This window comes from Talpa europaea (assembly GCF_964194135.1).
Source record: "Talpa europaea genome assembly, chromosome: 12".
Classification (NCBI taxonomy): Eukaryota; Metazoa; Chordata; class Mammalia; order Eulipotyphla; family Talpidae; genus Talpa; species Talpa europaea.
Genome location: NC_140079.1, coordinates 80,338,573 through 80,365,367, shown reverse-complemented (window position 1 = coordinate 80,365,367; position 26,795 = coordinate 80,338,573). Strand labels below are relative to the sequence as shown.

At 54.5% G+C, this 26,795-nt stretch overlaps 2 protein-coding genes across 2 annotated transcripts; both read right to left on the bottom strand.

Annotated features, from left to right (window-relative positions):
• Positions 1–9,824: 9,824 nt before the first annotated feature.
• On the bottom strand, positions 9,825–12,316 carry MOGAT3 (monoacylglycerol O-acyltransferase 3; the record flags this gene model as incomplete). The annotated part of the gene is made up of 7 exons (XM_084250154.1): positions 9,825–9,979; positions 10,070–10,272; positions 10,860–11,034; positions 11,272–11,476; positions 11,745–11,815; positions 11,895–12,002; positions 12,211–12,316. 7 exons carry the CDS (start codon positions 12,314–12,316, stop codon positions 9,825–9,827), a joined length of 1,023 nt encoding a protein of 340 aa, XP_084106280.1.
• Positions 12,317–16,970: 4,654 nt separating this feature from the next.
• Positions 16,971–25,927, bottom strand: PLOD3 (procollagen-lysine,2-oxoglutarate 5-dioxygenase 3; the record flags this gene model as incomplete). Its single annotated transcript, XM_084250364.1, has 19 exons — positions 16,971–17,126; positions 17,495–17,620; positions 17,865–18,011; positions 18,491–18,595; positions 19,115–19,183; positions 19,386–19,499; positions 19,588–19,729; positions 19,973–20,098; positions 20,209–20,313; positions 20,647–20,768; positions 20,956–21,081; positions 21,256–21,357; positions 21,624–21,721; positions 22,323–22,386; positions 24,598–24,710; positions 24,854–25,017; positions 25,116–25,252; positions 25,380–25,471; positions 25,801–25,927. The coding sequence occupies 19 exons, from the start codon at positions 25,925–25,927 to the stop codon at positions 16,971–16,973; spliced, it is 2,235 nt and encodes a 744-aa protein (XP_084106490.1).
• Positions 25,928–26,795: the final 868 nt, after the last annotated feature.

Sequence of the window (26,795 nt, the reverse complement as noted above, 5' to 3'; positions counted from 1 at the left end):
GGGGCAGGCTGGGGCGCCGTGAGGGGCGAAACAGGGGGATAGTAGTTGCGGGGGGTTGGGGAGGAGGAGGCGCGAGGTCCCAGCGGCTGGCACTGCGGGGCGCCTCGAGTCCGCACCACGAGACCCTGCCCCTTGTCCCGGCTGCGCGGCGGGACCGAGGGTGGTAGAGGGCTTGGGTAGAGGAGCGATTGTGTATCAGGGTGGTCCCCAGGAAACGGGGTTTGGGCTGCACCTCTCCCTGCCCTGTAGCAATTGCTCATTTAGTTATCACCCCATGCACCGAACGCCTCACTCGATTTGGGAGTGGGAGTCCCCACCCTCCCGAGATCCCCTGGTCACCCCCTTACGGTAATTCCCTCTCGCTGAATTCCCGCTGCCAGATAAGAGCTACTGGAAAGGGGGCGTGGCGCCTACGGCCCTGGGGACCTGGTCGGGGAGACTGGAAGAGGAAATTGGAAACCCGTGAAGAGTGGGAAACAGAGAGATACCGAGAAACCGAAGCTGGGAAGCTGAAAGGAGCAGAGCAAGCTAGGCCTAGATGAGTCAGATGGCCTACCACTCCCTGGGGTTCCAGAGCAACCTCACCTCCCCGCCCCGCCCCAGCCCCCTGCACTGGACCAGCTCTGCAAGCCTCTGGAGGCGCCAGGCAGCAAGGCCCCCACACACATCCCGCAGGGCGTCACACCTAAAGGCTTCCAGGTACACCTGTGTGCACTGCATCCCTCTCTCTCTCTCTCTCTCTCTCTCTCTCTCTCTCTCTCACACACACACACACACACACACACACACACACACACACACACACCTTGGCCCACAAGAAGGCTGTGGGGACAGCACCAGGGAGGCTGGGCTACCTGTGCTAACCCAAACAGGTGGCAGAAGAGCAAAGCATGGGCCGGAACTTCCAGTGGGTGCAGGGATGGGCAGGCCGGTAAGTTAGTGGCCTACATTCGTAACTCTTGAGGGGCTCCCTTCCAGCTCCCATAAAGCGAGGCACCAGGTAAGTGGTGAATGTAAAGTTCTTTAGCAATTGTAAGGTGCCCTGAAGGTACAGGGAGTATTAAAGTTTGTGAGGATAGGACCCCCCCCCCCAGCTTTGTTCTCATCCCAGCTCCCTCAAAATTGATCACTCACCCGTCCCATTCAATTTTTAAACTTTCCAGGGTGGTAACTGTAATCGGGAAAATGTATCCCATTGGCTGTGCTAATGGGATAAGATGGAGGGTCATGTTCCTGGATTCCCGTCCATCAAAGATGAAAGGTATGAGAATCATCACTGGAATTATAGGTCCAGAGAAGCCCGAGTAGTAACTGGCGAGTTACTGAAGGCTTTTTAAGACTTCTCCAGTTTCTGAGTTTTGAAACTGCTGACACACTACATGACTCAAAGCTGCAGTGAAAAGGGGGAATGTGCGTATGTGGGAAAGCACTTCAGAAAGCTCAAGGCATCAGTGGCCTGAAGGGAGATGCAGTCACATTTTAACTTCTTCCCTTTCAAGGGAGACACTCCTGTCACCAGATACCCTGGAACTGTCTAACTTTCACCCTCTTCAAGTTGCCCCACCCAATCAGAATAGAAAGTGCCCTGAAGCTCCTATCCCTTCAGCCACTCAGAAGCAAGATCTCACTCCAAGTTCTGTCTCCAGACAGCTCATTGGGCCAATACGGAAAACCATCTGGTTTCAAAAATCACCTTGCTCAGACTTCTATCCGAAATCCGCTGGAGAACAGGGGCAGTGGAAAGAAGCCAAAGATGACTGATCTCCTGGCTGCCCCATGGAGCAAGAGAATAGAGGCTTTCTGCATTCTCTGAACTCTGAGGATACAGGGAGCTGTGCTACTGTGCTTGAAAATTCACTGGGGCCAAGGCTGGTTTGGGATAGAGGTGTGATCTGCTGGGTTCAAGAAGCTAGAACCCTGACTTCCCTGGCCTGGGATCCTGGGTCACCCTATCTGGTGGTCACCTAGAATGGACTACAGAGCCATCTGGAATGTTTACAAAACACTTTGGTTTAATCCTCATAACACTGTAGAGTGGATAGCATTGTTCAGTCATTTTACCAAAAAAAGTGGATTCTGAGTTGTTCCATGCTGTGGCTAAGCCCCATCTCTGGCAAGGGATGCTAGATTGGGTCCTCTGATTACAAACTCACAACCTACTGGATTCTCACCTCTGAGGGGCCAAATGAGATAAGCCTTGTGAAAGTATTTTGCAAACTACAAGCCCCAAAACAAATGTCTGTGAAGACCAGTGCATTCTGAATTCTGTAGACGCTTCCTTTGGCTTTGACTCAGCAAGCTTGTTTATTGGGGTCTTTTATTTGGGAGAGGCTAGTATCCCCTCCTTGGGCCAGGTGCGTGATAACACTGATCCCTGTTATTGCAGTTGGGGTTGCCCTCCTCTGAGGGCATTGGACATCCACTGCTTCTTCCCCCGCAATGAGCCACCATGGATCTTCTTCCCTGATCTGCCCTGAACACCACTGAGCTTGACCGTGAACTCTTTTAGAACAGAGATACTGGCATAGTTACCTTTGTGCCTCTGTTAACCAATAGTAGGTGCTTAATAAATATTCTGTGAATGAATGAATGACTTCAATCTACTTCTGCACTTGGGGAAGTGAGATTAAGTTGATCTTCTATTGATGGCCATGCAGGTAGGTGGGGGTCAAGCCAGACTCCTGGTATCTGACTCCAAATCAACGTGCAGCCCTGCCTCACAGTGTATTTCTAAAGTTCTGTGCTTGAATGTACCTGAAACTGCATGTCCTCGTTTCCCCAATCGATACATTTCTCTCTCTAGCCTACATTAAACAATACTGGCCATCATGTCCACTCACTTTTTCGGCAACCATTAGTGTCATCATCTCTGGACTCCGTTGATTCTACTTCTGCTCTCAAGAAGTACCTGGCCATCAAAAATAATTTTTAATGGGGCCTCCCTGGTGGCGCAAGGCGTTGGGATGCAGCACTACGAAGCTATCCGCAGCCACTGCAACATGTGTTCGATCCCCAGCAGGGAGGGGACCTCCCTGCATATGGCGCAGCAGAACTCTCCTGTCTTGCCTACTGCTCCCCTCAGCAGTGTATTTCAGTCAGTCTGCCTGTTCTGTTTCCCCACTCTGTCTCTGATGAATCCTCTCACCCCCCACACCTCTGGCCTACACCCCAGTTCTTGTATGCATAAATAAATAAATCTTTTAAATAAATAAATTAATAAAATATTTCTATCTCTATATGTTCCTCTAGTGGCAAACCTGTAGGCAGGCAAGGCAGGGAGGCCAGGGGAGCCTGGAGGCCAGCTTCATCCAATCCCCCAGGCCCCAGTGAATCTTCATGCTTTCTCTGGGATCCCTGTCCTGTGTCTTCTCGTGGACTTGCCTCTTCTGTAGTCACTTGTCTTCTCATAGCTGTCCTCCATCTCTGAGTGATGCCATCCTTATAGCGCTGGCCTCTAGGCTCAGGTGTGCACACTTACGCATGCCCACACCCATACCCCATGTGTCCACAATCAGGCACGTGTGCCCTGTGCTCACACTCCCAAGTGCCTTCTGCATGGACACGACCAAGGTCACAGGTGATAGCCATAGAGGCTAGAGGCGCAAAAAGCCTGAGTAATTCCATTTACCCTACAGTTCCATAGACCGGTCTATAGCCACTAGCCCTGTGAGGTGATTAAGACCTGAAATCTGGCTGGTACAATGGGGAGCTGAGTTTTTTATTTCATTTCATTTTAATTCATTTAAATTTTAAAATGGGGCCTCCCCGGTGGCGCAGCGGTTGAGCGCTGGGTTGCGAAGCTGCCCGCGGCCTCTGCGACGCCGGTTCGATCCCCGGCTGCTCCCCGGCCACTGGAGGAGGGTCCCACATGGCGCGCAGACCTCTCCTGCCGCCCGCTGCTCCCCTCAGCAGTGTACTTCGGTCCTTCTGCCTGCTCTGCTCCCCGCTCTGGCTCTGGTGAATTCTCTCATCCTCCCGCTTCTGACTGTACCCAGTGCATGTATAAACAAAACAAACAAACAAACCAGCAAACAAATAAATAAAGCATGCCTCTATAAAAATAAATCAATCAATAAATAAATTTTAAAATGGATTATTGCTTCAGTTATTCAGAAACTTTTAAATATTTTTAAAACAATTTTTCCATAGTGAATCCACGTTTTCACCTGTGAATTTTATGAACTCTATGTATCAAATATTTCCAATGGATGTTTAGTGTCTAAATTAAAATGGATCCTAAGGGTAAAGTCAACCCAAATTTCAAAGATTTCACCTCCCAAAGGATGGAAAATATCTCATTGCTATTATATTGCTTACATATTGAAATAATAATTTGAACCTATTGGGCTACACATAACATTAAAATTAACCCCACCAGTCATTTTTATAAGATTTATTTTGATTTATTTATGCATACAAGAGCTGAGGTGTAAGCCAGAGATGCAGGGGATGAGAGGATTCACCGGAGATAGAGTGGGGAGCAGAACAGGCAGATCTGCTGAAATATGCTGCTGAGGGGAGCAACAGGAGAGGTCAGAAGAGGTCTGCTGCACCCTATGTGGGTCAAACTATTGTGGTGATAGCATGATAGTGCTGAGACTTCACCCCTATGCCACGAGAGAGGCCCCCATCAGGTTACTACTAGGAAAGTTCCTCTATGTCACTCACACTGCATTTCCTTCTAAGACTACATTCTCACTGGGAAATGCTCTTAGGCCGATTGCATTGAAAGTTCAAATCTCTTTGTCTTGTTGGAATCTTATCAGACATTGATGTTCAAGACTTAAAGTCTAACCAGGTATGAGTGTCTGCAAGCCGATGACATTCTTATTCTGTCAATTTTTCTTTTACTAGCTGAAATATGCCTATTACAGGAAACTCTCTAACCTAAGACATACTCTGTGAAGGAACAGCAGGATTAAAATGCTCCAAAATATCTTCTTTATTTGTCAATTTTCAAAATAACCAGTTGGAGCATCTGGGTGGATAAGCATGAAGATTTGTGTGTGTGGGGGGGGGAATGGCACCCCTGCTAGCCCCCCATGTCTAGCTCTATGCAGCTCTACTCAGTTACTCACTAGATTACAGATTTATTACAAAGGATTCTTAAGGATAGGAATCAATAGTCAGCAAAATAGGCTCTATCTCAGCTCTGGGCTTTGCTCAGACTGTTCCCTCCCCACCAAAGGGACCCTGCCCGGCTTTATCATCTTGAGAGCTTGTTTGGAGGTTCTAGCAGGGGAGCGCAGCTACTTGTATACCCTTGACCAAAGACCGGTCTGTCTCTATTTGGGGAAAGCCATCCTCTTCCGAGCGCAGCTTCGGGAAGGACGCACATGGAGCGGTGAGGGAGGAAGAGACACCCGCCTAGCCAGCCAGATCAGCTGAATCAACCCTGGCAATCAATGGGGTGACAGATGTCGCAGCCAGATCGCCCTCACATCCCCGGCTTTGTCATCTTAAGGGGGATTTTTCGAACTCAGTTCAACTGACTATTGATTCCTATCCTTAAGTATCCTTTGTAATAAATCTGTAATCTAATGAGTAAAAACAAAAGCAAGCCAAGGAGCTGGTTCCCTAGTATCCTTCAGTGCGGATCAATGACTATTTTTAGCAACATTATGAACTCCTGCTCACACCCGTGTTCAGGCTGGTGCAATCCAATGCAGTTGCTGCCCTCCTCGCCCAAGTTATCCAGGGCTTTGGATAAACTGGTGTTTTAAAGCAACCCAGATGCGTCATGGTAAAGCTCTGAAAGAGCCATGGGATGCAGAGGAGGGAATGCCCTGAGTCAGTCTGACAGGTTGGGATATCAAAGGAGGTGTCCTGAAAGTGGAATCTGAACTGAGTTCGAAAAATCCCCCCTTAAGATGATAAAGCAGGGCAGGGTCCCTCCGGTGGGGAGGGAACAGTCTGAGCAAAGCCCAGAGCTGAGATAGAGCCTATTTTGCAAGAACAAGCAGTTCTAGGTTGCCTGCGTTAGGGTGGGGCTGCACTTTGCACCCATCCTGTTCTTAGGGGCCTCCAAAGCCCTGGAGGGTTTTCAGCGTGAGATTTGCCTTGAGAGTAGAGGCCGCCCTCTGGTGGCCACATGTAGGATGGCAGGGAGGGAAGGAGCCCTGCAGGTGGTGGCCAGGGAGCTCTTAGGAGCTTCTTTAGAGTGTACGTTTGCAATTCATACTCTTCCAGATGGTGAGGAAAATGACACGATGCTGGGGCAATAAGCTACACGGGAGGAGAGGTGGTACAGGGAAGTTCTTTCACGGCTTTGTACTGAGTGATCCAGGCCTCTTGAAAATAGATCAGAGGGCCTTCCCTGGTGGCATGGCAGTTGAGCGCTGGGTTGCAGCGCCAGTTTGATCCCCGGCCACCGGCGAGGGTCCCACACACACACAAAAAAAAACATAGAACAAACCTTCAGATAATTGAGCCACCCCACTTCTCCCTGTGCACCTGTGCAGGCAATTCCTCAAAGAGAAGGTACCCTGGCCAGTGCTTGCCACCACCCAATACTGCGATTCTTTTTCTAATCTGCACAAAGACCACCTCTGGATGCAACCAGTACCTTTGTGAGTTAGAAAAAGCCCCTGTTGTGGGTATAGTTATCTTCTGTCCAAATAGTATGTTGAGGCCTCATCCCTAGTACTGGAGGGTGTGAACTTATGAAAACACAATATACCCCCTCTTCCCCCGGGGCTTGTTCTCAGGGGATAATTTCCAAAACCCCAGTGGGTTTCTGAAACTGCAAACACTTCTGAACCCTGTATACACTATGTTTTTCCCCATCCATACATACCAATTATAAAGTTTAATTTATAAATTAGGCATAGTAAGAAACCAACAACACTACAATAAAATAGACCAATTTAACAATTACAGTAATAAGACTTAAGTGAATGTGGTCTCTCTCAAACTATCTCATTGTACTTAATATTTTCAGACCACTATTTGACTCTGTGGAAAGTGGTCACTAGCATGTCCACAGCATTTGGAGGATGTGCCCACTGAGAAATCCAGTGATCAGTGATTGCATGGACACCAGCCTGCTCTCCAGGTCTGACCTATCTTCCCTTTCTCCAAAGAAACTTCCAGAGTCTCCTTCCAGTTCCATCATGAGTGAGGGGGCACACACTCAGGAGAGAAATCCAAGGGTAGGGAGTGGCAGGACTTCGTTGGATGGCAGCCTTATTTCACCTAAATACAAAGACATCTGCGCATCTGTCCCACGAGCCCCTTATTTGTGACTCAGAATAACCCTGTGTATGTTCAGTGGGGGAAAATTCCAGCTGTGCCATTGTAACCTGCACATTTGTGCTATGTTTTCATAAAAATTTGAAAAATACCTATGCAGTAGGTGGCCCCATGTTACAAGGGGAAACTGAGGCTTGAAAAGTGACTTGGCCAATGTCACAGTCGTCAGTAGTTGGGATTCAAAATCAGAGTTGGGACGTGTCCCTCACCATGACTCACAGTGGGCTCTACTCCTGCTGCTTCCCCACGGTGCTGTATGGCCCATAGCCCACTGACCCTCAAACTCAGCTTCTGCGTTAACCCCCCACCTTGAAATATGCACCTTCCAACTCACTCTCCTATTTCTGTCCCTGATACATGACCGTTGTCACAGCACCAGGAGGACCATGCATCACATTTCTCCTTAAGGACTTACGAAATGTGCCAGCAGCCAGAACCAGAAGGGACAGGCCCTCTCTCTGGGTCCTGGGCAACAGTGTATCCTGTTTAGAGTTGTGATTCTTCCGAAGGCCTACAACGTTGCTCAGGGGCTGGCCTGACCCCTGCAGCAAGCTCAGCTAAAAGGCCAAGGTGACATTGTCTGGGAAACAGTGGGTGGGTGGGTGTGGGCGTCATTCCCGCTGTCCTCTTCACACGGCCTATCTGAGGAGCTCACGGGCCTCTCAGTCCAGGGTCTGTATCCGTCACACAGAAAATGGTAGTCTGGGTCAGCACAGACTGGTGGGAGGTGTGACCCACACGTCGAGCCTGGACTCTTCACTCTTCTCATGTGAGACTCTGGCCCCTTAGACCAGTTCCTCTCAAGAAGGGAGCCTGATGAAGACGGTCTAGAAAGCCAGGTGACAGGAGGAAAATGGGAGCCCTCAACGAGGCCAGTACAGCAGCAGAGATTGCCTGGGTTGGGGGTGGTGTTACCTCAACAAGGTTAATGGCAAAGGCTTCAAGACTCAAGGAGACTGGCATGTCCCCAGCATTTGGGAGATGTGCCCACTGGGGAAATCCAGCAACCAGGGGCAGCACAGGGGCCAGCCTGCACACTCAGGCATCCGGGCCAAGGAGGCACAACCCCTCTTCCTTCCTCCAGCCTGGAACCTATGTTGAATACAGGGACAGAGAAAACAAGAAACTGCCAGAGGAACTTAAAGGGAAAACTCCAAGTAATCCTCGAGAAGGCATCGGCTTCAAAGATCAGAGCACCCAAATTGCAAAGCTGTCTTATGACAGCCCTCGGGAGCTTTGGGGCCTCCTTTTCCTTCCTCTGCCCCACATTCCAATCCCAAAGTGTTGGTGAAAGCAGCTAGCAGGGGCGGGGGAGGCAAGAAGCCCATCCCTTTCTACCCCACCTTCCCCAGCGGCCGCTTCTGAGCAAGCAGGCCGCCTGCCACGGCTGACCCTCGCTGGAGAGGGAACTCCAGCCCTTGGGTGAAGATCAAAGTGTCGATTAGTATAGGAACGAAAGGCTTTTGTGTCCCAGCGTAAAGTGAATGTAGAACTCTTCCCTGAGAATGACCCAGATAAATCATGGGACTGCCCAGATTTTCATCCAGGGCCAAGGGAAAATTGTTCCTCTGAATACATTTTATAGGACAGTGGAAGACAAATATAGTTGCTTTCCAGTTACACTCTAACAAGTTATTCTTGTTTAAGTCCTGGGTATAGATACAGAGTCAGTCAGCGGATAAGACAGGTAGAGTCAGAGGATGCCCTGACCACACGAGGACCCCTAGAGCTTCGTTGTACCCCCTTATTTGCCCACACCACGCCTGAGATGACTGTGGTGATGACAGCCACTTCTCATTGGCCTATATACTGCCAATTATTGTTCTAAAGCCCTTCAGTCTTATTCTTTGGCCTTCACAACACTGCTGTGCTTATTGAGCAACTGAGTTCATGGCGACCTAATACTGGGCTTGCAGTAGCGCTAAAAGCTGGTAATGTGACTCACGGCTCCATCTGCTCTCCCAGCCCAAGGACACAGAGAGGCCGAGGGGGTGATGCAGAGCAAACTGTGTGCTAACTCCATCGTTTCTACCATGAGGATCAGTCTATGCTCCTTACTGGTACCCCCAAACTCAGCTTTTGCTCACAATGGAGCACCATCCAGCTACCTAAATCTTCTCCACCTGCCAAAGCCTGCTCACACCCCAAAGCCTGCCTCTCCGGGTGCTGGCGCCCTCATCCCCACTCAACTCCCCACTCAACTCCGGTGCCAGCCAGCCCACAGTGTGAGCCAAGCAGATGCATTTTTCACAGAGGAGGAGGGACCCAGCAAAGGGAAGAGACTTGTGCAGGATCATGCAGCCAGATCAAGTTTCACTGCAAGGAGAATTCAGGGTCCCAATCCTCCATCTAAGGCAGCAACTCCAGTTCCTGGGGGAGGTTTCTCTTGGGCACGCTTCCTCCCAGAGCAGAGCATGAGCTGTGCAGGCCTCCAGTTCTACCCAGGAGCGGTGGGAGAAAACCAGCTTTTATTGGAAGAACACTGCACAGCAGTGGGTGAGGGTCTCAGCACGCTGGTTCAGGGGCCTGGGGCTGCGGAGTGGGCCTGGGGCGGGGCGGAGGGAAGGGCAGGGCTAGATGAAAGTGAGGTGAGTAGAAGCAGGGACTCCACAGCTCTCCTTGTGTTCCTCAAAGAGTTGCTCCAGAGCCTCCATGTAGAGCATGTGGTAGTGGTCGACCTCCTCCTTGCTGGGCTTAAATCGCTTGGGCACGGGGATGGGGCGGCCCACTGTGGGGAGAGGGGCGACATGCGTGAGGCGCCAGGTCTCTGCTGCTTGCAGACTGATGGCAGCTTCCTTCCCTGGAGGGGCACACTCACCCACAGTGGTGAGGGGTCTGGCAAAGGGCAGCAGGCCCCAGGAGTCAGCAGAGAAGAGGCCGCGGCCCCAGAAGATGCAGGGAGAAAAGCCGAAGAGCCCCTTGAAAGTGGTTTGGCAGAGTCGCTGCCAGGAGTCAGCGGCAAAAGTCTTCAGTCTGAAGATCTCGTTCTCCCCGAAGGAGTACACAGGCACCAGGGAAGCCCTGGGGGGTGGGGGGTGGGGGCGGGTAGACAGGAGAGAAGAGGTGTTCAAGCCAGCACCAGAATGCCTCAAGATGAAGCCTCAGAGGGCTGCAAATCCCTCCCCATACCTCATGTCTCCATTTGCCAAGGCCTTTTGAAGCAAATGACAGTGGCTACAAAGAAAAATCTGGAAGAAGGGACACATTCCTGAGAAAGGACTGTGCAGAGTGGCATCCAGCCTTACACCTCAACATAGCTGTGAGGCAGGTATTGATCCTGTTTCATAGGCAAAGACATATGTCCAGGTTGTCCCTTTGAGATGGTATCAGAAAGAGATTGGAGCCCCAGGTTTCTGAGCCGAGGGTCCTGCTTTTGTACAGCTAGTCTGCCTCTCTCAGGGCGGGAGGAAGCACAGCAGAAGAGGGCCCAGTGCTTGGCTGGGTCCTGCTCTCAATACTGAGTTAGCACTTTCTAGATGCAGGACTCTGGGGACACAGTCCCACCTACAGGGGCCTGGATGTCTAGGGAGGGAGTGTGGCCCCCCAGATGCATGTGATATTCTGGTCTTCAGAAGCAGCCCTGGCTCTTGGCATCTGTGCCCACTCACCCGTGAGTCAGGGCCACATGCACAAAGCCTTTGCGCTTCCGGAGTGTGAGGCAGTGCTCCCCTGGGGCCGCATATAGAGACTCATTGGCACCCCCCACCAGGATGACCACGGCTTGCCCACGCTGGGGTCGAGACAGAATAAAGTCCAGGTTCTGGCGGTTCACGGAACATAATCCTATGGGAATGAGGAGGTGGGGAGCAGTCACCACCCCCTCCTGGGCACTCTAGCTCCTCACCCTACATCACATTCCTTCCAGAACACTCCACCCTGCCCTGCCCATGCCAGAGTGCCCTGCAGTGCCTCTCAAGGATGCAAGCACTTACTCCAGGTTATTCCCTGACACCCATGTCAGACCTGGTCCCTAGGCTAGCTGGGTGACCCTCCGCTTGGCGAGTACTTCCTCCCACTCACCCAAGGACATGAGGTATTCGCGATAGACTGGGAGGTAGAAGAGACCGGCCAGGATGGCTGTGGTGCACCGAAGCCCGGGGAACAGCCCAGAGAAGTCATTGCTCTCGGTGGAGAAATTACTGGCGATTCCAGTGCCCATGACCCCATGTGGGTGAGCACCCAGCACGTAGTTCTGGTCGGGGGGCAACTCTGCTGTTTTCACCAACTTTGGGGTGTTGGACGTATTGAGGGGAGGGAGACATAAAAGGGAAGATGCCAGCTGAAAAGAGTTGCCTTCCACCCCGACAGACTTCAGAGTCAAGGCCTCGGAGGGGTCACAGCATAGGGCCCCAATCTCAGACCCACTCCTTCCCTACCCCGCTCCCTGAGCTTAGGCAGTTGGCGCTCAGGCTGCAGCATAGGAAGGGGTGAGGAGGTGCAGGAGGTGGGGGAGAGGAAGGAGCAGAGAGTCTCTCTGGAGGGCAACTTGTCACCTTGATAGGAAAATAATCCCTTAGATGTTTCCAAATGGTCCATCTTTGCACCCACTGGAATCGCCTTCCACCTTTGAACAGAGAGAAAATGGGGGAGGACTCTGGAAGCACCAGCACATCTCCCTCCCTGCACCCCTCCCCGGAGCTTACCTTGGTTGGGCGTGTCCCAGTCCAGGAAGAGCCACGTCAAATAGAGGACAGAAAGTGACCAGAGCGATGTGAAAAGGAGGGAGAAGACAAGAAGGGAAAAGAAAGGGCCTGGGCGAAATATGAGAAACAAAATTAATTTTCTTCGGAACCTCTTCCACCCAGTGGCTCCTTCTACCCAACATCCAGCCATCTACCTGCCGAACTCTGGCCCTCCACCCCCACACCCCAAATCCAGGCAACGGGGAGCCCAACCTCTCTCTCTCCAGCCCCTTCTCCCTTCAGAGAACTGGCCACCCATGTCTCTGCCTCCTCTCACCCATGAAGAGGAAGCTCAGCACGTAGAGGTAGGCACCCAGGACTTCTAGACCCTGCTTTTGCAGGGTCTTTGTGGAGGAGGGCAGCTGGGCCCCAGAGACACCCATCCCAGCAGCTCCTGAGCCCAGCGGGGTTCCGGAGGGCCTTTGTGGAAGGTTTGGGCTGGTTTGCCCAGGAGAGGGCTCTGGCACAATCCTTGGGGCCTCCAGGGATAGCAGGTGTGGGGTGTGGATGGGGAAATCTTGGGATCTGTGCCCCAGTATCTAAAGGTTCTCAATCTGATCTTTGAACTTTCAGTCGGTCTGGGTTGGCTGCTGGGTGAGGTTGGGGGGGCGGGGCAGGGGTGTTGGAGGGCGGGGTGGCACCCAGGTGTCCAAAGAATTGCTGTGGGGAGGGCACTCATAACATTGGAGAGCCTGCAGCTGAATCCCAGCTGCTGGCAGGGCCAGAAGTCCAACAGAGATTGCCATCTTGAGCGCCACCGGGCAGGCCCCTGACACCCCCAAGCTGTTGGCTGGTCTTTAGGGAGTGTCCTACCACCTGGAGCCACAGACAGGTTGGGCGAGCCAAGGTCCCTGGCCCTGCAGGGGCACACACACTTCCCACAGGTTTGTGCCAGCCTTTAATTTCAGCTCCCTGCCCACCCCCTTCCCCCACTGTGGGGACCCTGCAGGGGCTGGGGTGGCCTAGGTGGGGATGAGGTATCGATTGGCTGGGGCTGGCGGGATATGGAACACCATAGCTGGCCTTGTGTGCTTTGAACAACTAGGCCAGCGTCCACCTGCACCACCCGAGATGTGGGGGGATCGCTGGGGTCAGCCTACCCTGCCCCGCCCACCCCCTTCCCTCCCACCAGTGACAATAGACCCGCCAGGGTTCAGGGCTGCTGCTTGTGTCAAAGGGGGTTCCTGGGACGAGGCCGCTGTGGCCAGGAGCCAGATTTCAGACCCCACCGGGGACGTTTCCCGCGGGTATGGAAAGGAGGGGGTGGAGGGGAGCGGGTTGGAGGGCCCGGGTAGCCGAGGGGGCAGAGGTCACAGCCCAGGGTAGGGTGGATGGGCGCCCTGAAAGGCAGAAGGTGGAACAGCAGCGGCCCGCGCTCAGCAGCTGCTGCGGGGCTTCCTGAGCTCTCCCACCCATGAGCTCATCGGGTTTGGGACCTGCTGAAAGACCTCGGTTTCCCTGAGAGGGCCTGCACCGGGGAGGCCCTGGGGGAACAAGAGGCGTCCCTCCTGCACAGGGCAGTTGGGATTATCCTGCCAGGCAACTGCAGCTTCTTCGCCTGGGTCCCAGAGCCAACTTGACAAATGCCTCTGATTCGGGATCTGAAAGGCCCGTGCTCTGTGCTCCGAGTCTGGCCACTTTGCCTCCCCAGGCCCCCCCAGTACGGGAGCCTCCTGGCTACCACTGCAGGGACAACAGCTAGTGGGTGATGGGTCAGAGGACAGCAAACTTGGAGGAAGGCAGAGGCTGGGGACCCGATATGCGTGTTAGAGAGAAGGGGGGGTGGGGATGCCACACAGGGAAGGTAGAGCTGGAAACTTGTGCCCCCCCAGACTAAAGGAGGCCTGGGTAGGAGGTGACAGCAGGGGCTGGGGGTTCTTGAGGTGAGGCTCCCCACTCCTCTCCACCACACCTGATCAAGTCCCAGAAGAAAGGAGGGTGACACCAACAATGCAGCTTGAGTAGGTGGGGCTGGGGGTGGAGAAGAAGGGGAAGAAGCCTGTGGCCTCAGTGCAGAATTTCCTGGTGGCCTCCTTGATCAGCACCCCTGAGGGTGAAAGCTGAGGGGGTCAATGGGAGGGGCCCAACTCTGTAATTTTTTTTTAAAAAGATTTATTTATTTATGCAGACAAGAACTGGGTGTAGGCCAGAGGTGCAGGGGTGGGGGTGAGAGGATTCACCAGAGACAGCATGGGGAGCTGAAGAGGCAGACAGACCGAAAGCACTGCAGGGGAGCAGCGGGCACGACAGGAGAGGTCTGCTGTGCCCTGTAGCCAGGGTAACTCCTGGGCTGGGATTGAACTCGTGCTTCAGTGGCTGCTGATAGCTTCATAGGTTGCATCTGTCTTAACCCCTTGCGCCACCAGGAAGACCCCCAACTGTGTGGTTTTAAGCAGCAGGGGAACAAAGGGTGCACAGCCCACCTGCTTGGTGAGATTGGACTTTTGGGGATGCCAGCTCTTATCCAGCATAGTGAGGTGCCCTCACTGCTATGGGAAGTAGCCACTTAAATGGCCACAGAGCCTAAGCAAATAGAGGACTGCTAGGGTCCAGCCCAGCCCAGGAGTGCAAGGGCCAGGGTGGCCAGGCACCTAAGAGGGGGCAGAGGGAGCTGGGACTCTGGACCCAGGCATTTTAGTCCCCTTGGCTCCCCTCCCTGTTCTATGGCTTCAAGGATCCCTTGCTTCCTCTGCTCCCTCACTTGTGGGTATGGGGAAGCAGGTCGCCAGGCCTGGGTTCCAAGAGCTTCAGGGACTCACTGCAGGACAGCAAACTCTCAGAGACCTGCAGAGAAGCATGGAGGGGCTAGAACTCAGTGTAGGCTGTCTCAGAGGCCACTGTGGCTCCCAAGCGTACCCTTTGGCCCACGACCCACTGGCCCCCGCTGGCCAGCATCAGAATGTGCTGATTCTGATCCATTCCTGCCCCTTTTGCTAGCCTGCACGCCAGACCCCAACAAGGAAGGGTTAACCGCTCCCTGAACCCACTTGATAAAAACCTGTAGGACCAAATGGAAGTGACCCGGGTGTGGCCAGGGACCTGGGCTGGACTGAGGAAAGTGTTTGAACTTTGTAGTGGTCAGGACCTTAGGCCTCTGTGAGGAGCTGGGGTAGCAGAGGTCTGGGAAGGGGGCAGCGTTGCCCGAGTGATGTGTACAGTAGATGGCAGGGTCACCTGTTAGCTACCTGGACCTGGCCCCTGAAGGGTAGATGACCGTAGCATAAAATTGTTCCTCCATCACAGTGGTGCTCTGGGAAGTCTTTGCAGGCTTGGAGCTCACAGCTTCAGCCCTCGTGCTGGGTGCCTGGCAGATGGGAGATGCCAACTTCCAGTGCCAAGACCTACCGCCCAGGCCGGCACCTGTGTTCTGTGCTCCCTGCCTCACTCTGTGTAGCTTCGCCATTCAGGGGTCTGGTCAAGAGCCTTTTTCTCCTATCCCTGTGTACCCCACTTCCATCCCAAAGCACAAGATGAAGGTGAGATGGACAAAAGTTGGCCAGAGAGATACTTGGTTCATGTGGAAGGTGAAACCTCCCAGGTGATCAGCACCCCTTACCAATGAGGAAGGCTTCATAGAAGTTTTGGGTTTTCTTTTTTAGAATGGGACTCACTTTAGGGATGCCTGTAGGCAACTTTAGACTGTTTCCAGGGCTGCTCCAGGTTGGGGTGAATTAGAAGGTGACCTTAGAAAGTGTCTGGAGATGACCCAGGGGCATTTACTCCTCCCTCAAGTTATCCCTGTGTGCTGGCTCTCCCGGTGTCTGGTCCTCCCCACCCTGAGCCTCATAGAGTTAGTTTTTTCCTGGGAGACTGGGCAGGTGGATGGAAGAAGGGGATTCTAGCCCCTGTGGCAAGCGAGCTGTCCAGGGCAGGAAACATCCTAGGACAGGTGGACAGGCCAGGTTGGGTTTTAAAAGCTTCTACAAGGGCCTCCCCTGGTGGTGCAGGGGTTGAGCGCTGGGCTGCGCAGCTGCCCGCAGCCTCTGCAGTGCCAGTTCGATCCCCGGCCATGGGCGAGGGTCCCACATGGCGCACAGACCTCTCTTGCAGCGCCCACTGCTCCCCTCAGCAGTGTATTTCGTCGGTCTGCCTGTTGTTCCCTGCTCTGGCTCTGGTGAATTCTCTCACCCTCCCATGCTTCTGACTGTACCCAGTGCTTGTATAAATAAATAAATAAATCTTAAAAAATAAATAAATAAAAGCTTCCACAAAGGAAGAGTTAGGAGATACATTCGGGAAGTCAGGCTGCTGGGAGGCTGGGGAAGACCAAGCTAAGCAGGGCCTGGTGTTCAGGGGCCCAGGGACCTTGGAGGGGGCCTGATGGTCCCCTTGAGGTAGTTCTCAAGGCTGCTTCAAGGTCCTCTTTCAGGAAACTTTCTTGGAATGACTATCCAAATTCCCCTTCCTGATCCTGCCTAACTGAAGGCATAGGTTTAGGATCTCCCCTCATAGAGCACTCCTTCACCCCGTAATTCCTTACCCAGGGCCGCCCTGGAGCTCAGCTCAATGCTATGCCACCTCCACACTCAAGAAATGAAGCAGAGAGCAGTGTGTGTGTGTGTGGGGACTTTCATCTGGGTCCCTCACATGCTTCCCAAGCCAGCAATGAAGGGGAGTGAGACAGGGGCCAGGGCAGGCGCCCACACTTGTCTACCACCTTGTCCTGCCGGTCCCTCTTCTCTGTTCTTTTTCTTCCATAAACCACAGTCTCCCCTCTGCTCTAGATGGCAGGATCAATAGGTAGATGGAAGATGATGGTGGATGCAGGAGTTACAAATTCTCCTTTATTGGGGAAAGGCTGAGAAACAATAATTTATCACATGGGGAACCCCCAGAAGCCCTCTCCAGGAATCCTTGGCGACTGAGTGGAGGGGCGAGGGGGTTCTAGGAGCTTCCTGAGAGAGCCGTTTGGTGGGGCTGAGGCAACACATTCAGTATCAAGTCACAGAACACCCACTCAGGAAGCGGGAGTCAGAGAGCCCCCTCCAAGGAGGGCTGCGAGAAGGCACTGTGGCAGGGAAGGCCCCAGAGTGGTTGTCAAGGGTCAACAAAGGACACCATGATGTAGCGAGTCCCCCGAGTAGTGGGCAGCCCCTCGTGGTAGTGGGTGAGCCGGCCAGGGTGCAGGAGGCCCCAGCCCTTGCGTGGAGCTGAGATGACACAGTCGTAGCGCAGGAAGCGGCAGCCACCTCCCTGGGGAGAGAAGAAGGGATGGAGATGGTGAGTGAGCAGACATGGGGGCTGGGAAGTGGCAGGGACAGGAGGCGAGAGGGGTCCAGAGGGACCTGGGAGGTAGACCTAGGGGTTGGGGGGGCAGATAAGCCACAGGAGGATGGGGAGGCAGCCAGCCCAGAAGGGGTCCAAGAGATGATACAGGCAAAGTGGGAACTGTGAAGAGGGCAGACGAGAGAGAGAGAGAGAGAGAGAGAGAGAGAGAGAGAGAGAGAGAGAGAGAGAGAGAGAGAGAGAGAGAGGCGCGACATTGGGTCCTGGTGTGTGTGTGTGTGTGTGTGTAGGGGTCCCAGTGGTGCTGTGTGGTAGGTGAAGGGGTAGGGGCTTACCTCATAATCCAGGCCCTTGTGGTTGAGGGCGACATTGAGGGTGAAGGTGGATGAGTCATGATGCGGCCGCAGAGAGGGCTGCTCATCTGGGCGGTATCGGACCACGAAGTTCATCACTGCCCTTGTCTGTGGGAACATGAGGAGAGAGGCTGGAAGGATGGCGTGAGGTCTGGCGAGCCTTCTAAGGAGGTGACAGCCCTTGTCCAGGGAGTGGGGGAGCTGCAGGGGCTGAGCAGGCTTCCCCCAGGGCTGCTCTCTTGCAGCATCTTTTTCTAGGGGGCCCCACATGCTACAGGGTGCCACGTGGAGTGTTCCAGCCCGGTGCCCAGTGGGCTGGTGGAGGAGAGGGGAGGCAGGGGCAGCAGCCCACCTTGGTGTGGTAGCCTGGGAACAGACTCTCGGTCATGGGCCCCACGTACGTCCTCAGCAGCTGCAGCCACTGGTCCTCATAGCCCACTTGCTTCATGTGGATGTCAACAGTGGGCACGTTCTCATAGCCTCCAGCCAGTCTTGAGTCCTGTGGGCAGTGACTCAAGCGCTGAGCCCCCAATGGAGGTGGTGCTACCTACCCCCACCCCTTGTTCCAGTGTCTCAAAGCTTGTATTCCCTCATACAAAGAGTCTTCACCACTTCTTAGCTTGACTTAAAGTCAGCTGAGATGTTATCTCTTCTGGGAAGCTCCTCAGTCCCCCCACATCTGGGCCCAGGGCCCCTTCTGTGGCTCCCAAAGCACCTGGGCTCCCCATCACAGCCCTTAGAAGCTATGTGTTGCTGTTACTGACAGCGAGGGCACAACTTATCAGGGCACAACTGCTCCACCTAGTCAGGGGCTGGCACCTAGGGTCTGCCTGGTATTGAATAAATGAATAAATGAATGAAAGCAAGCAGTTGTGCTCCCTGTGGGCTCCTCCCTCTTCGGGATCTGCCCCCACTCTCCTGACTCCACCTCCCTTATCTCCTCCAAGGGCGCCCCCTCCCCTGGCCGGCTCCTCTCACCTCATGCCGGCCTCCTGACCACTGGCCAAAGTGCTCCATTTCCTCCACCAGCTCGTCACACATTTGCTCTGACAGGAGGGGGAACCAGTACACGTCTGGGCAGGGCTGAGGATGGTGGGGGGGAGAAGAGGCCTGGATGACACTCTCAGCTGGGGCACATTCTCAGAAGAGAGGATGGGGCAGGCAACAGTGAGGAGAAAAGCCAGAAGCAGAAAGGGAAGCCAGGCGATGGGAAAAGCTGGGGGTTAAGGCCTTGGCTGTGGAAATGGCCACACCAAGGCTGGGCTAGGAGAGGCCATGTGAGGAGGGGGAGGGACGCTGAGAGCCTGGCACAAATGGCAGGAGGGTCCTGGAACCCAGGTTCTGGGACAGAGATTTTCAAACTTCTTTATAAAACTAATTTTACCCCTAACACCAAATGCCCAGTAGACACTGGAGGCGTCACTCCTGTTGCTGGTGCTGAGGGCTGAAGGCCCGATCAGCCTGATCAGCCTTGGCTTTCACTGTGCCCAAGCTGAAAACCCTAAGTAAAGCACCTGGAAAAACCCAGTTTGAAGCCACTAATCCAGGCGGTGACCCCGAGGGGCAGTGTCCATCAGGCATCAGGAGTCCTCAGTGGCTCACCTGTTCCACGAGTCCCTCCCCGTCAAGGGCCCGGCTGTAGTTCTCGTGAATGTACTGCTCCTTCCAGTCCTGGGGGGTAGTCAGGGAGCCCACCTTTATGTACGCCCTCTTCACTCCAGCTGGCCCTACCCAGGAAGCCCCAGCCCCTGTATCCCCCTTCCACCCCCAGCCCCCAACATCCAGATAGTAGCACTGCTGCAAGAGTGTGTGCGGGTCCTTTTTAATGAAAGGCAGGCATGCACATTCTCTGAGTGAGGGACCCGCCACTTACCACGGGATTGTCAAAGATCTGCCAGAGGTCAGGGTGCAGGTGGTCTGTGTCATACCGGGAAGTGGCCAAGAGCCGGCCAAACTCATGCTGATTGCTGAGATGGAGGAAGATGCCCTGGGGTGGGGGGAGCATGTGAGGGGGTGAAGGAGACTGCCTCCTGGAGCCTTGGCACTGGGCCCCAGGTCACACCCTGCCTGCTCACCTTGTCCCGCAGGCTCTTACAGAAGGCCATGTCTGGGTCGGTGTCGCTGCCTGAGAATACCTCTCTCTGGGGCAGCTCTGTCCTCAGGGTCTCCCCACGGATCACGTAGGCCTGGGATATGTAGGGCACATTCCACACACCCCTGGAAGTACCCACACTAGCATCAGCTAGGTTCTGCCCAGTTATCCCAGGAGCACCCCACTCTTGTAGCAGGGAGTTCCCCTTCACTTCCCCTGTCAAGTACTGCAGGTCACAACCAGCTCCTGTCCTGCTCCTAGGTCAGTGCCTCCCCACCACTGTGGCACGTCTGACTGGTGACCACACCAGATCCCTGACATTAGGGTCCAGGGCGGAGGAGGAGGGCCAGTGCCCAGGCAAGACTCACACTCGCTTCCGCTGCACCAGCTCGACGTAGTCCTCAGAGCGAGCGTAGTACTCATCTGGGCTCAGGGCGCCCCAGAAGTTGGACCACAGTTTCCCATGGCGGGATAGCATGGGGGCAATCACCTTCCTGTGGATAGGCAGAGGTGAGGGCTGGGCAGAGGTGAGCCCTGTGCCCAGGGAAGGAGTGGGGGTGCCCTGGGGAACATTTGGGGCTCTCTGGCTGAGCCAGGAAGTGACCTGTTCTCTTCAATGAGGATGCGCAGAGTCTGTGGGTTGGTGATGACTGCGTCTGCATCCAGACTGAAGTAGAATTCACACCTGGGGTCCTGACGACAGCTGTCCCTGGAGGCAATAGATTGAGAGACCGACAGATGAGCTGAAATGAGAGCAGCTGGGGGAAGGAGGCTGCCCCCACCCCATGAGTAGAGGAGGGAAGTGGTAGAAACAAGGGGAGAGGAGGGAGAAGATTGCAGGGGTCGGGGGAGCTATATGCTTGCTTTCCCAGGATCCCCAGGTGCTCCCATCTGTGCAAGTGTGGACCAGAGAGGAGCAGACCCTGGGGGCTGAGGAGAAGTTTCCGCAGGGCTGGAGGTAGCCAGGGGCAGGGGCAGGGCAGGGTGGAGCAGGGATGGCCCTGCCTGCACCCCTGCCAGCCTCCATCCAGGGTTCACTCACATCGCCATGTCCCTGGCCTCTCCTGGGGTCAAGGCCTCCTCTGGCCCCACCAGCTTCACAGCTGAGAAGTGGTCCTGGAGGTGGGGCCAGGAGTCTGCGATGTGGGGCTCATGGTATACCTCCTGGAGAGGGGGACAGAGGGACATGGGGGCACTGAGAGGGCAGAAAAGATGGCACCTGAGGAACGGGAGGTGGGAAGCTGGTGAGTGGAGAGGGTGTGGGGAGCAGTCAGGTGGGCAGGAGTTCTGATCAGGGCAGAGGAGGGTCCCTCAGAAAGGCCAACAGAGAGAGGCTGCCAGGGGGTCTCACATTGTTGTGCAGGAAAAGGGTGACTCTTTCAGGGGGGTAGTCCAGGAGCAGCAGCCGCTGCAGGAAACGGGGCAGAAATGGGGTAGGTTGTTCCACAAACACGGCCAGAAGCACCCGGGGGGGAGGCTGAAAGACAAAATGGGGTTCAGGGGGAAGCTCGAGCTGCCTACCTCATCTGTCCTCTATAATGCTGCCAGGTTTGGGGGTTACTAGGAGCTTTTCCCCTGCTGCTACCCAGGATTCTCCTCTGGTACCCCAAATTCAGTGTGCATTCCAGCCTCGCCTCGCACCCTCCCTTACCTGCCCCCCCGGGAGTGTCCTCCGATCTTGGTTGCAGAACCCACAGCCTCCCTCAGGAGTCCAGCCATTGGGGACGTAGTTTCCCAGGTAATTCAGCTGGAGCTGTCAGGAAAGAAAGGGAGAGGTTGAGGCAGAGGAGTCCAGGCCCAGAGGTGGGGGAGGTCAGGTAGATGGGCGGGGGCAAAGGGGGGGCACAGTGGATATTTAGAACCTCTCCAGTACCTCTACTTCTGGAGCTGAGGACTGAGTGCTTCCGCAGGGCTGGAGGTAGCCAGGGGCAGGGGCAGGGCAGGGCAGGGCTGGAAGTAGCTAAGGGCAGGGCAGGGAAGGGGCAGATCCAGGGGTGAGGGCATGAGCTGTTGGGGCACCTTAGTAGGGCCATTCCCATGAACCACAACAGGAAGTGTGTCATAGGCCACATTCCGGATCCGTACACGATTCCGGTCAAACTTTAAAACCACCTCATCTGAGGAAGGAAGACCAGGAGTTAGACTTCTTTCTGGCAAAGCTGCTAAGGAACAGGTGCTTTTAATATGGGGAGAGCCCAGCTTTTCTAGAGGATGAACGACTAGGGCTGTAGGGCAGGGATGAAATACCTTCTCTTTCTTGGGGTCCTGACCCAGCTACTGCCAACTTGGGGATCCCCAGCACTTCCTAGTTACCACCATTTCCTGACCTGGGTAAGTCACCAGCCCCTCAGGCAATTTCCTGCCTCAGAAACAGGTGAGAACCATACTCTTCCCCTCTGTATGACGGTTGTGTTAAATAAAATGACAGGAGTAAGCCCGCTGACCCAGGGCTTGGCGTGAAGTGTGTTTGACAGATGTTAGGTATGACCACTACTGCTTTTATTACCGTGTTTACTTAATTTTATTTATGTTATTTTTATCACTATTAGGATGAAAGCAAGTGGCTCTACAAGCTATTCAGATGGTTGATCAAATTAACATAAAGGTGAGCTGAAGACCTCCCCTGTCCTACCAGGAGACCCTCCCAAATTCAGGAGCCCCAGCAGCAGATGGCTCTCTCATCACCCCCACACCCACCTCCATTTCCCTTCTCCTCACCTAAAGCCCCATTGAGGTTCTGAAAGATCCGGGATTTATGATCCAGGTTAAGGCTGAGTTTCTCCTGTAGGGGATGAGATACAGTAGTTAGCTAAACAGAGGATTGCTTTACTTTACAAACTAAAAATGGAAATACCGTAAGGCCTTGGCAAGCCCACTCCCAGGCATATATCCACAGAATACGAAACTACCAACAAAAGAACCCATTTGCTCCACAGTGTTCAGCGCAGCATTATTCGCAATAGCTAGGATGCAGAAGCAGCCTAAATGCCCGCTGACGGATAACTGGATCAAGAAGGTGTGGTAGAGCCACATGATAGAGTATTACGTAGCCATGGGAAAGAATGAAATGCACCCATTTTCAGCAAAATGGAGGGAATTTGAGAGAATTACGTGCAGCAAAGTCAGAATGACAGCAAGCAAATGCTGGACATTTACATAGCAGACGATTCAACTGTGTAAAACACTTTAAAAAATGAGTAAATATTAATAAAAATCCTGAGGACTCTGAGGTAAAGAGGGAGGGGGAGGGAAAGCAACAAGGGGACACAAGGGATGGTGAAAGGGAAAATTTTTTTTTTTAAATAAAGAGGTTTGGGGAGTTTGGTGGCAGGAAAGACCAAGAGTAAAAGTTGGGTGGAAGTTGCGGCCAAGCCCCAGGGATCCTGCTGAGGGGCCTGCAGGAGCAGAACTGGCCCCCACAGCACCCAGATGGTGCCAGGAACCTGTGGCAGGAACACAGATAGGGTAAGGCAGTGGAGGTAAAGGTACTGGAGCAACTGGGCCAAGGTAAGATGCGTGAGCAGGAGGTGTCATTTGCAGAGCAGGACCAGCCTGACACGGTGAGTGACGCTGACCTCAAAGCCTTTGATGCCAAATGTGGTCATCACAGCTAAGGTACAGAACTTGTGGCAGAAACATCTCCATAGGGAAGCTAAGCTGAAGGGGTTAAGGCCCTGACACACCAGAGGTGCTGGACGTGCTGGCTACACAGAGAGAGAAGAGCCCCAAAGTGAACCCCAATCATGTGACTCCAGAAGAGAAAGCAGGTGCACAGAGCCAGCGCTGCAGCTGGTCAGTGTCAGGAAGTACTTCAGCACTGGGGTTGTCCTGCCAGGAATGGCAGCAAGGGGTGGAGGAAGCGGAAGAGGACAGCAACAGAGCTGTCTGATGCAACCCTTGAAGGATACCCCAAGAGCAAGAAGCAGTTCTTGGAGAACGTTGGGATAAACAGATGAAGATTACAGGGGCCCACTGGCAGGACTGGGGCAGGGGGTGGGATCGCAGACACTGTGGACCAGCTGCCTTGTTTGGGCCAGCTTGTTGGTCCACCATCCTCCTCTGAGCAGAGCAGTTGGGAGAGCACTAGGTAGAGGGAGTGAGCCCCGGTGGCCCAGAGAATAGACACTCTTCTTCAACCATGTTTCATTTGCTTGAGCTTAATACTTACACTTGGACCGACACTAAAGGAAAGATTTGGCAATATTTCCTGTAATATAATTTGATATAAAAATACTTCATTTCCTCTGGATAAGCAAACCTTCCAGACAGCAAACCTTAGGAAGGCAGAAGGGAGAGTTTGGGGGCATCAGAAGCTACTCCACAGAGCACCTGAGCAGCCAAGGCTGTAGTCGGACTCGCCTGGGCTCACTACCCCAAGAGAGTTTCAGAGTAGCTTCTCTACCCCCTGGTTCTGATCTCTGGGAACGCAGGACGGAGAGAAACTGAAGACCCATATACACTAGACAGAAAAGCTGGAAGCAGTTTGGGGGCCCAGTTAATTTTTCAAAATTGTAACTTTAGCAAAATGGCATTGTTGCTATTCAGAAAAATTAAAACATTTAAAATGCTTAAAAAGAAGTAATAAAAAGAGGGGATGAGACATGGCTCCCCATATCTTTTTTTTTTTTAATTTATATAAGAACCAGGGTACAGGCCAGATATGCACAAGGGTGAGAGAATTCACCAGAAACAGAGCGGGGAGCAGAACAGGCAGAATGATGAAATACACTGCTGAGGGGAGCAGCGGGCGTGACAGGAGAGGTCTGCTCACCATATGGGTTGCTCTGAGGCCGGTGAGGATCAAACCGGCAATGCAGAGGCTGCAGACAGCTTCACAGCGCTGGGCTCAACCGCCTGAGCCACCAGGGAGGCCCCTCCCCATATTTTTCTTTTTACATCTTCTCTAAAGCCCTTCACCCCTCCTCGCCCACTTGGCCTGTGGCCTGCAGCCCCGCACAGCAGTGGGTTGCCCTCCTCCTCTGACCCACCGTACCCTCAGTCCTGGGTCCAGGTAGAGTCGAGTGTAGAAGAGTTGATCATCATCATCATCCTTGTACTTCCACTGGCGGACGATTTGGTGGATGGTGGGGGCAAAGCCAATGAATCCTGGGAGGCAAGGGCAGGTGCTGACCCTGGGCCTCCCAGGGTCCCATGGACCAGTCTCCACCCTGTCTTCTGCCCCCAGACACCTGGAACATTCCATGCCCCACCACACTTGGTCCCTCTGCTTCTGGCACTCTGCTACTCACCACCAGAGTTGAGGAAGCGCTTCCCCGTGCCCACCTCAGGGTACTGTTCGGCCAGCCCCCACTCGGGCCAGCAGAAGCTCTCTGCGGAGAAGAGCAGGCGGCTGCTACTCTGGACAAACTTCTTCAGCAGTTCCGAGGGACTGCCAGCCAGAATCACATCATAGCTAGGTGAGGAAGGGGAGGATAAACAGGACAGTACTAGGACCTTAGCATCCCCGCATGCCAGTCTCCTCTCCCCTTTCTTCCCTTCCAGCACCTTTACCTGTCCACAAACATGATGACCATATCTTCTCGATTTGCATACTTCTCCATTTCCTTCTTTAGCCACCTGACCTTCTGGCCTCCACCAACTGTGCGAGCCACATCACCCCCTCGCCACTCCTCTCCCAGGCCCAGGGTCTGTTGGGGAGACCCATCACGTCAGGGAGGAGCTCAGCAGGCTGGGTGGGCCCTCCTGGCCAGGCTCACCGTGGAGTCCCAGGCATCCAGCCCTTAGCCCACTCCTGCCCAGTGTTCCTTTCCTCACCCGCACAGTGTAATTGAAGAACTCCGCGGACCGGAGGAAACGCCGGTATCCCTCGGTCTCAGCCGTGGCCACAGTGATCACCAGTAGCTTCTCTGTCATCAGCCGTGAATGGGCAGTCAGGGCTCACGAGCTCTGCTCCCCGCAGGCCCCGTCCCCTCCCTCAGACTGCTACTGGCCCTTACCTTTCCCCCCATTCCTTCTTAAACTCTTCCCACCCTGAGAAACTTTGACCCCCGTGAGAGCCGGAGTGGGATGACACCCAGAAATTCAGACCAGCTTGCAAGGGGAGGCTGGAAACCTCAGTTCAGGATGGGGAGAGGGAAGGGGCCCCGTGAGACATCGGCCGCACCCTCCAGGCCTCGATCTTTCCGGGGTCCGGGCAGACAGACACTTCAGCCCGCGGCCCCCGCGGGGTTCTCACCTGGGTTGACCGGGTCGCCCCGTCGGGGACGGTCGGAGGTCGGGTCCGCGGGCAGTGGCAGCAGCAGCAGCAGCAGCAGCAGCAGCGCTAACAGCCGGAGCCGGAGTCCCCCGCCGTGGAAGGCCATCGCCGGGGTGGGCCGCGGCCGCCCTCAGGCTCGTACCAGACTTGGGGTGCGTGCCTGGATCCCAACTCCGGAGGGGGGCCCTGCAAAGGGGGTGCCGGGACTGCTATGCCGCCCACTTTGCGGAGTAGCAGAGTTGGGGCTCCGCCCTGGAAAAAAGGCGTATCCGGAGCTACAGAAAACTCCAGATGCCGGCGCCCCACCAGACAAGGCGAGGATTGTCCCGCCGCGCGAGCGCGCGCTGAGCCGAGGAGTGGGGGGGCGCCCGGCCGCCCGCGGGGGAGGGGCGGCAGCGCCGGCCCGCGGTCCGGAGCCCGAGACTCTGGGCGGAGCCAGCGGGGCCCACCACCCGCCGGACCACGAGGAAACTGAAACCCGGAGAGGGGAAGTGACCCCTTGCGGGTCCGGCTGGACGCGGGGGCGGGGTCTTTGCTGGGAGCGGCCGGGCGGAAGACCTGGAGAGCTGGGCGGAGGGGCGCGGGGCGGGCGCGGGTGAGGGGGGGCGAGCGAGAGGGAGGGCGGGCGGGCGCGAGGGGCTGCACCGCGGAGTCTACGGCCCAGGGCGGGTGGGGATGGGAGTTTTGCCGGAGGGTCGCAGGAGACCTCTCGGGTTGCCCACTCAAGCCTGCCCAATTTCTTTGGTCTGCCCATACATCTCTACAGAGCCGGGGAGAAGCTCTAGGGGTTGTCTTTGTGACGATGACAGCCTCAGAAGGCCCAAAAGAAAATGTTTTTCGAAAGACCACTGGCACCACCTCTTTAAAAGGACCCATTTCGGGGAGTCCTACAAATACACAGCGACACTGAGGCCGGAAGTAGTCTTGCCCTTATGAAATATGGCGGAAAGCGTGCTCGTCTCCAAGGGAACATC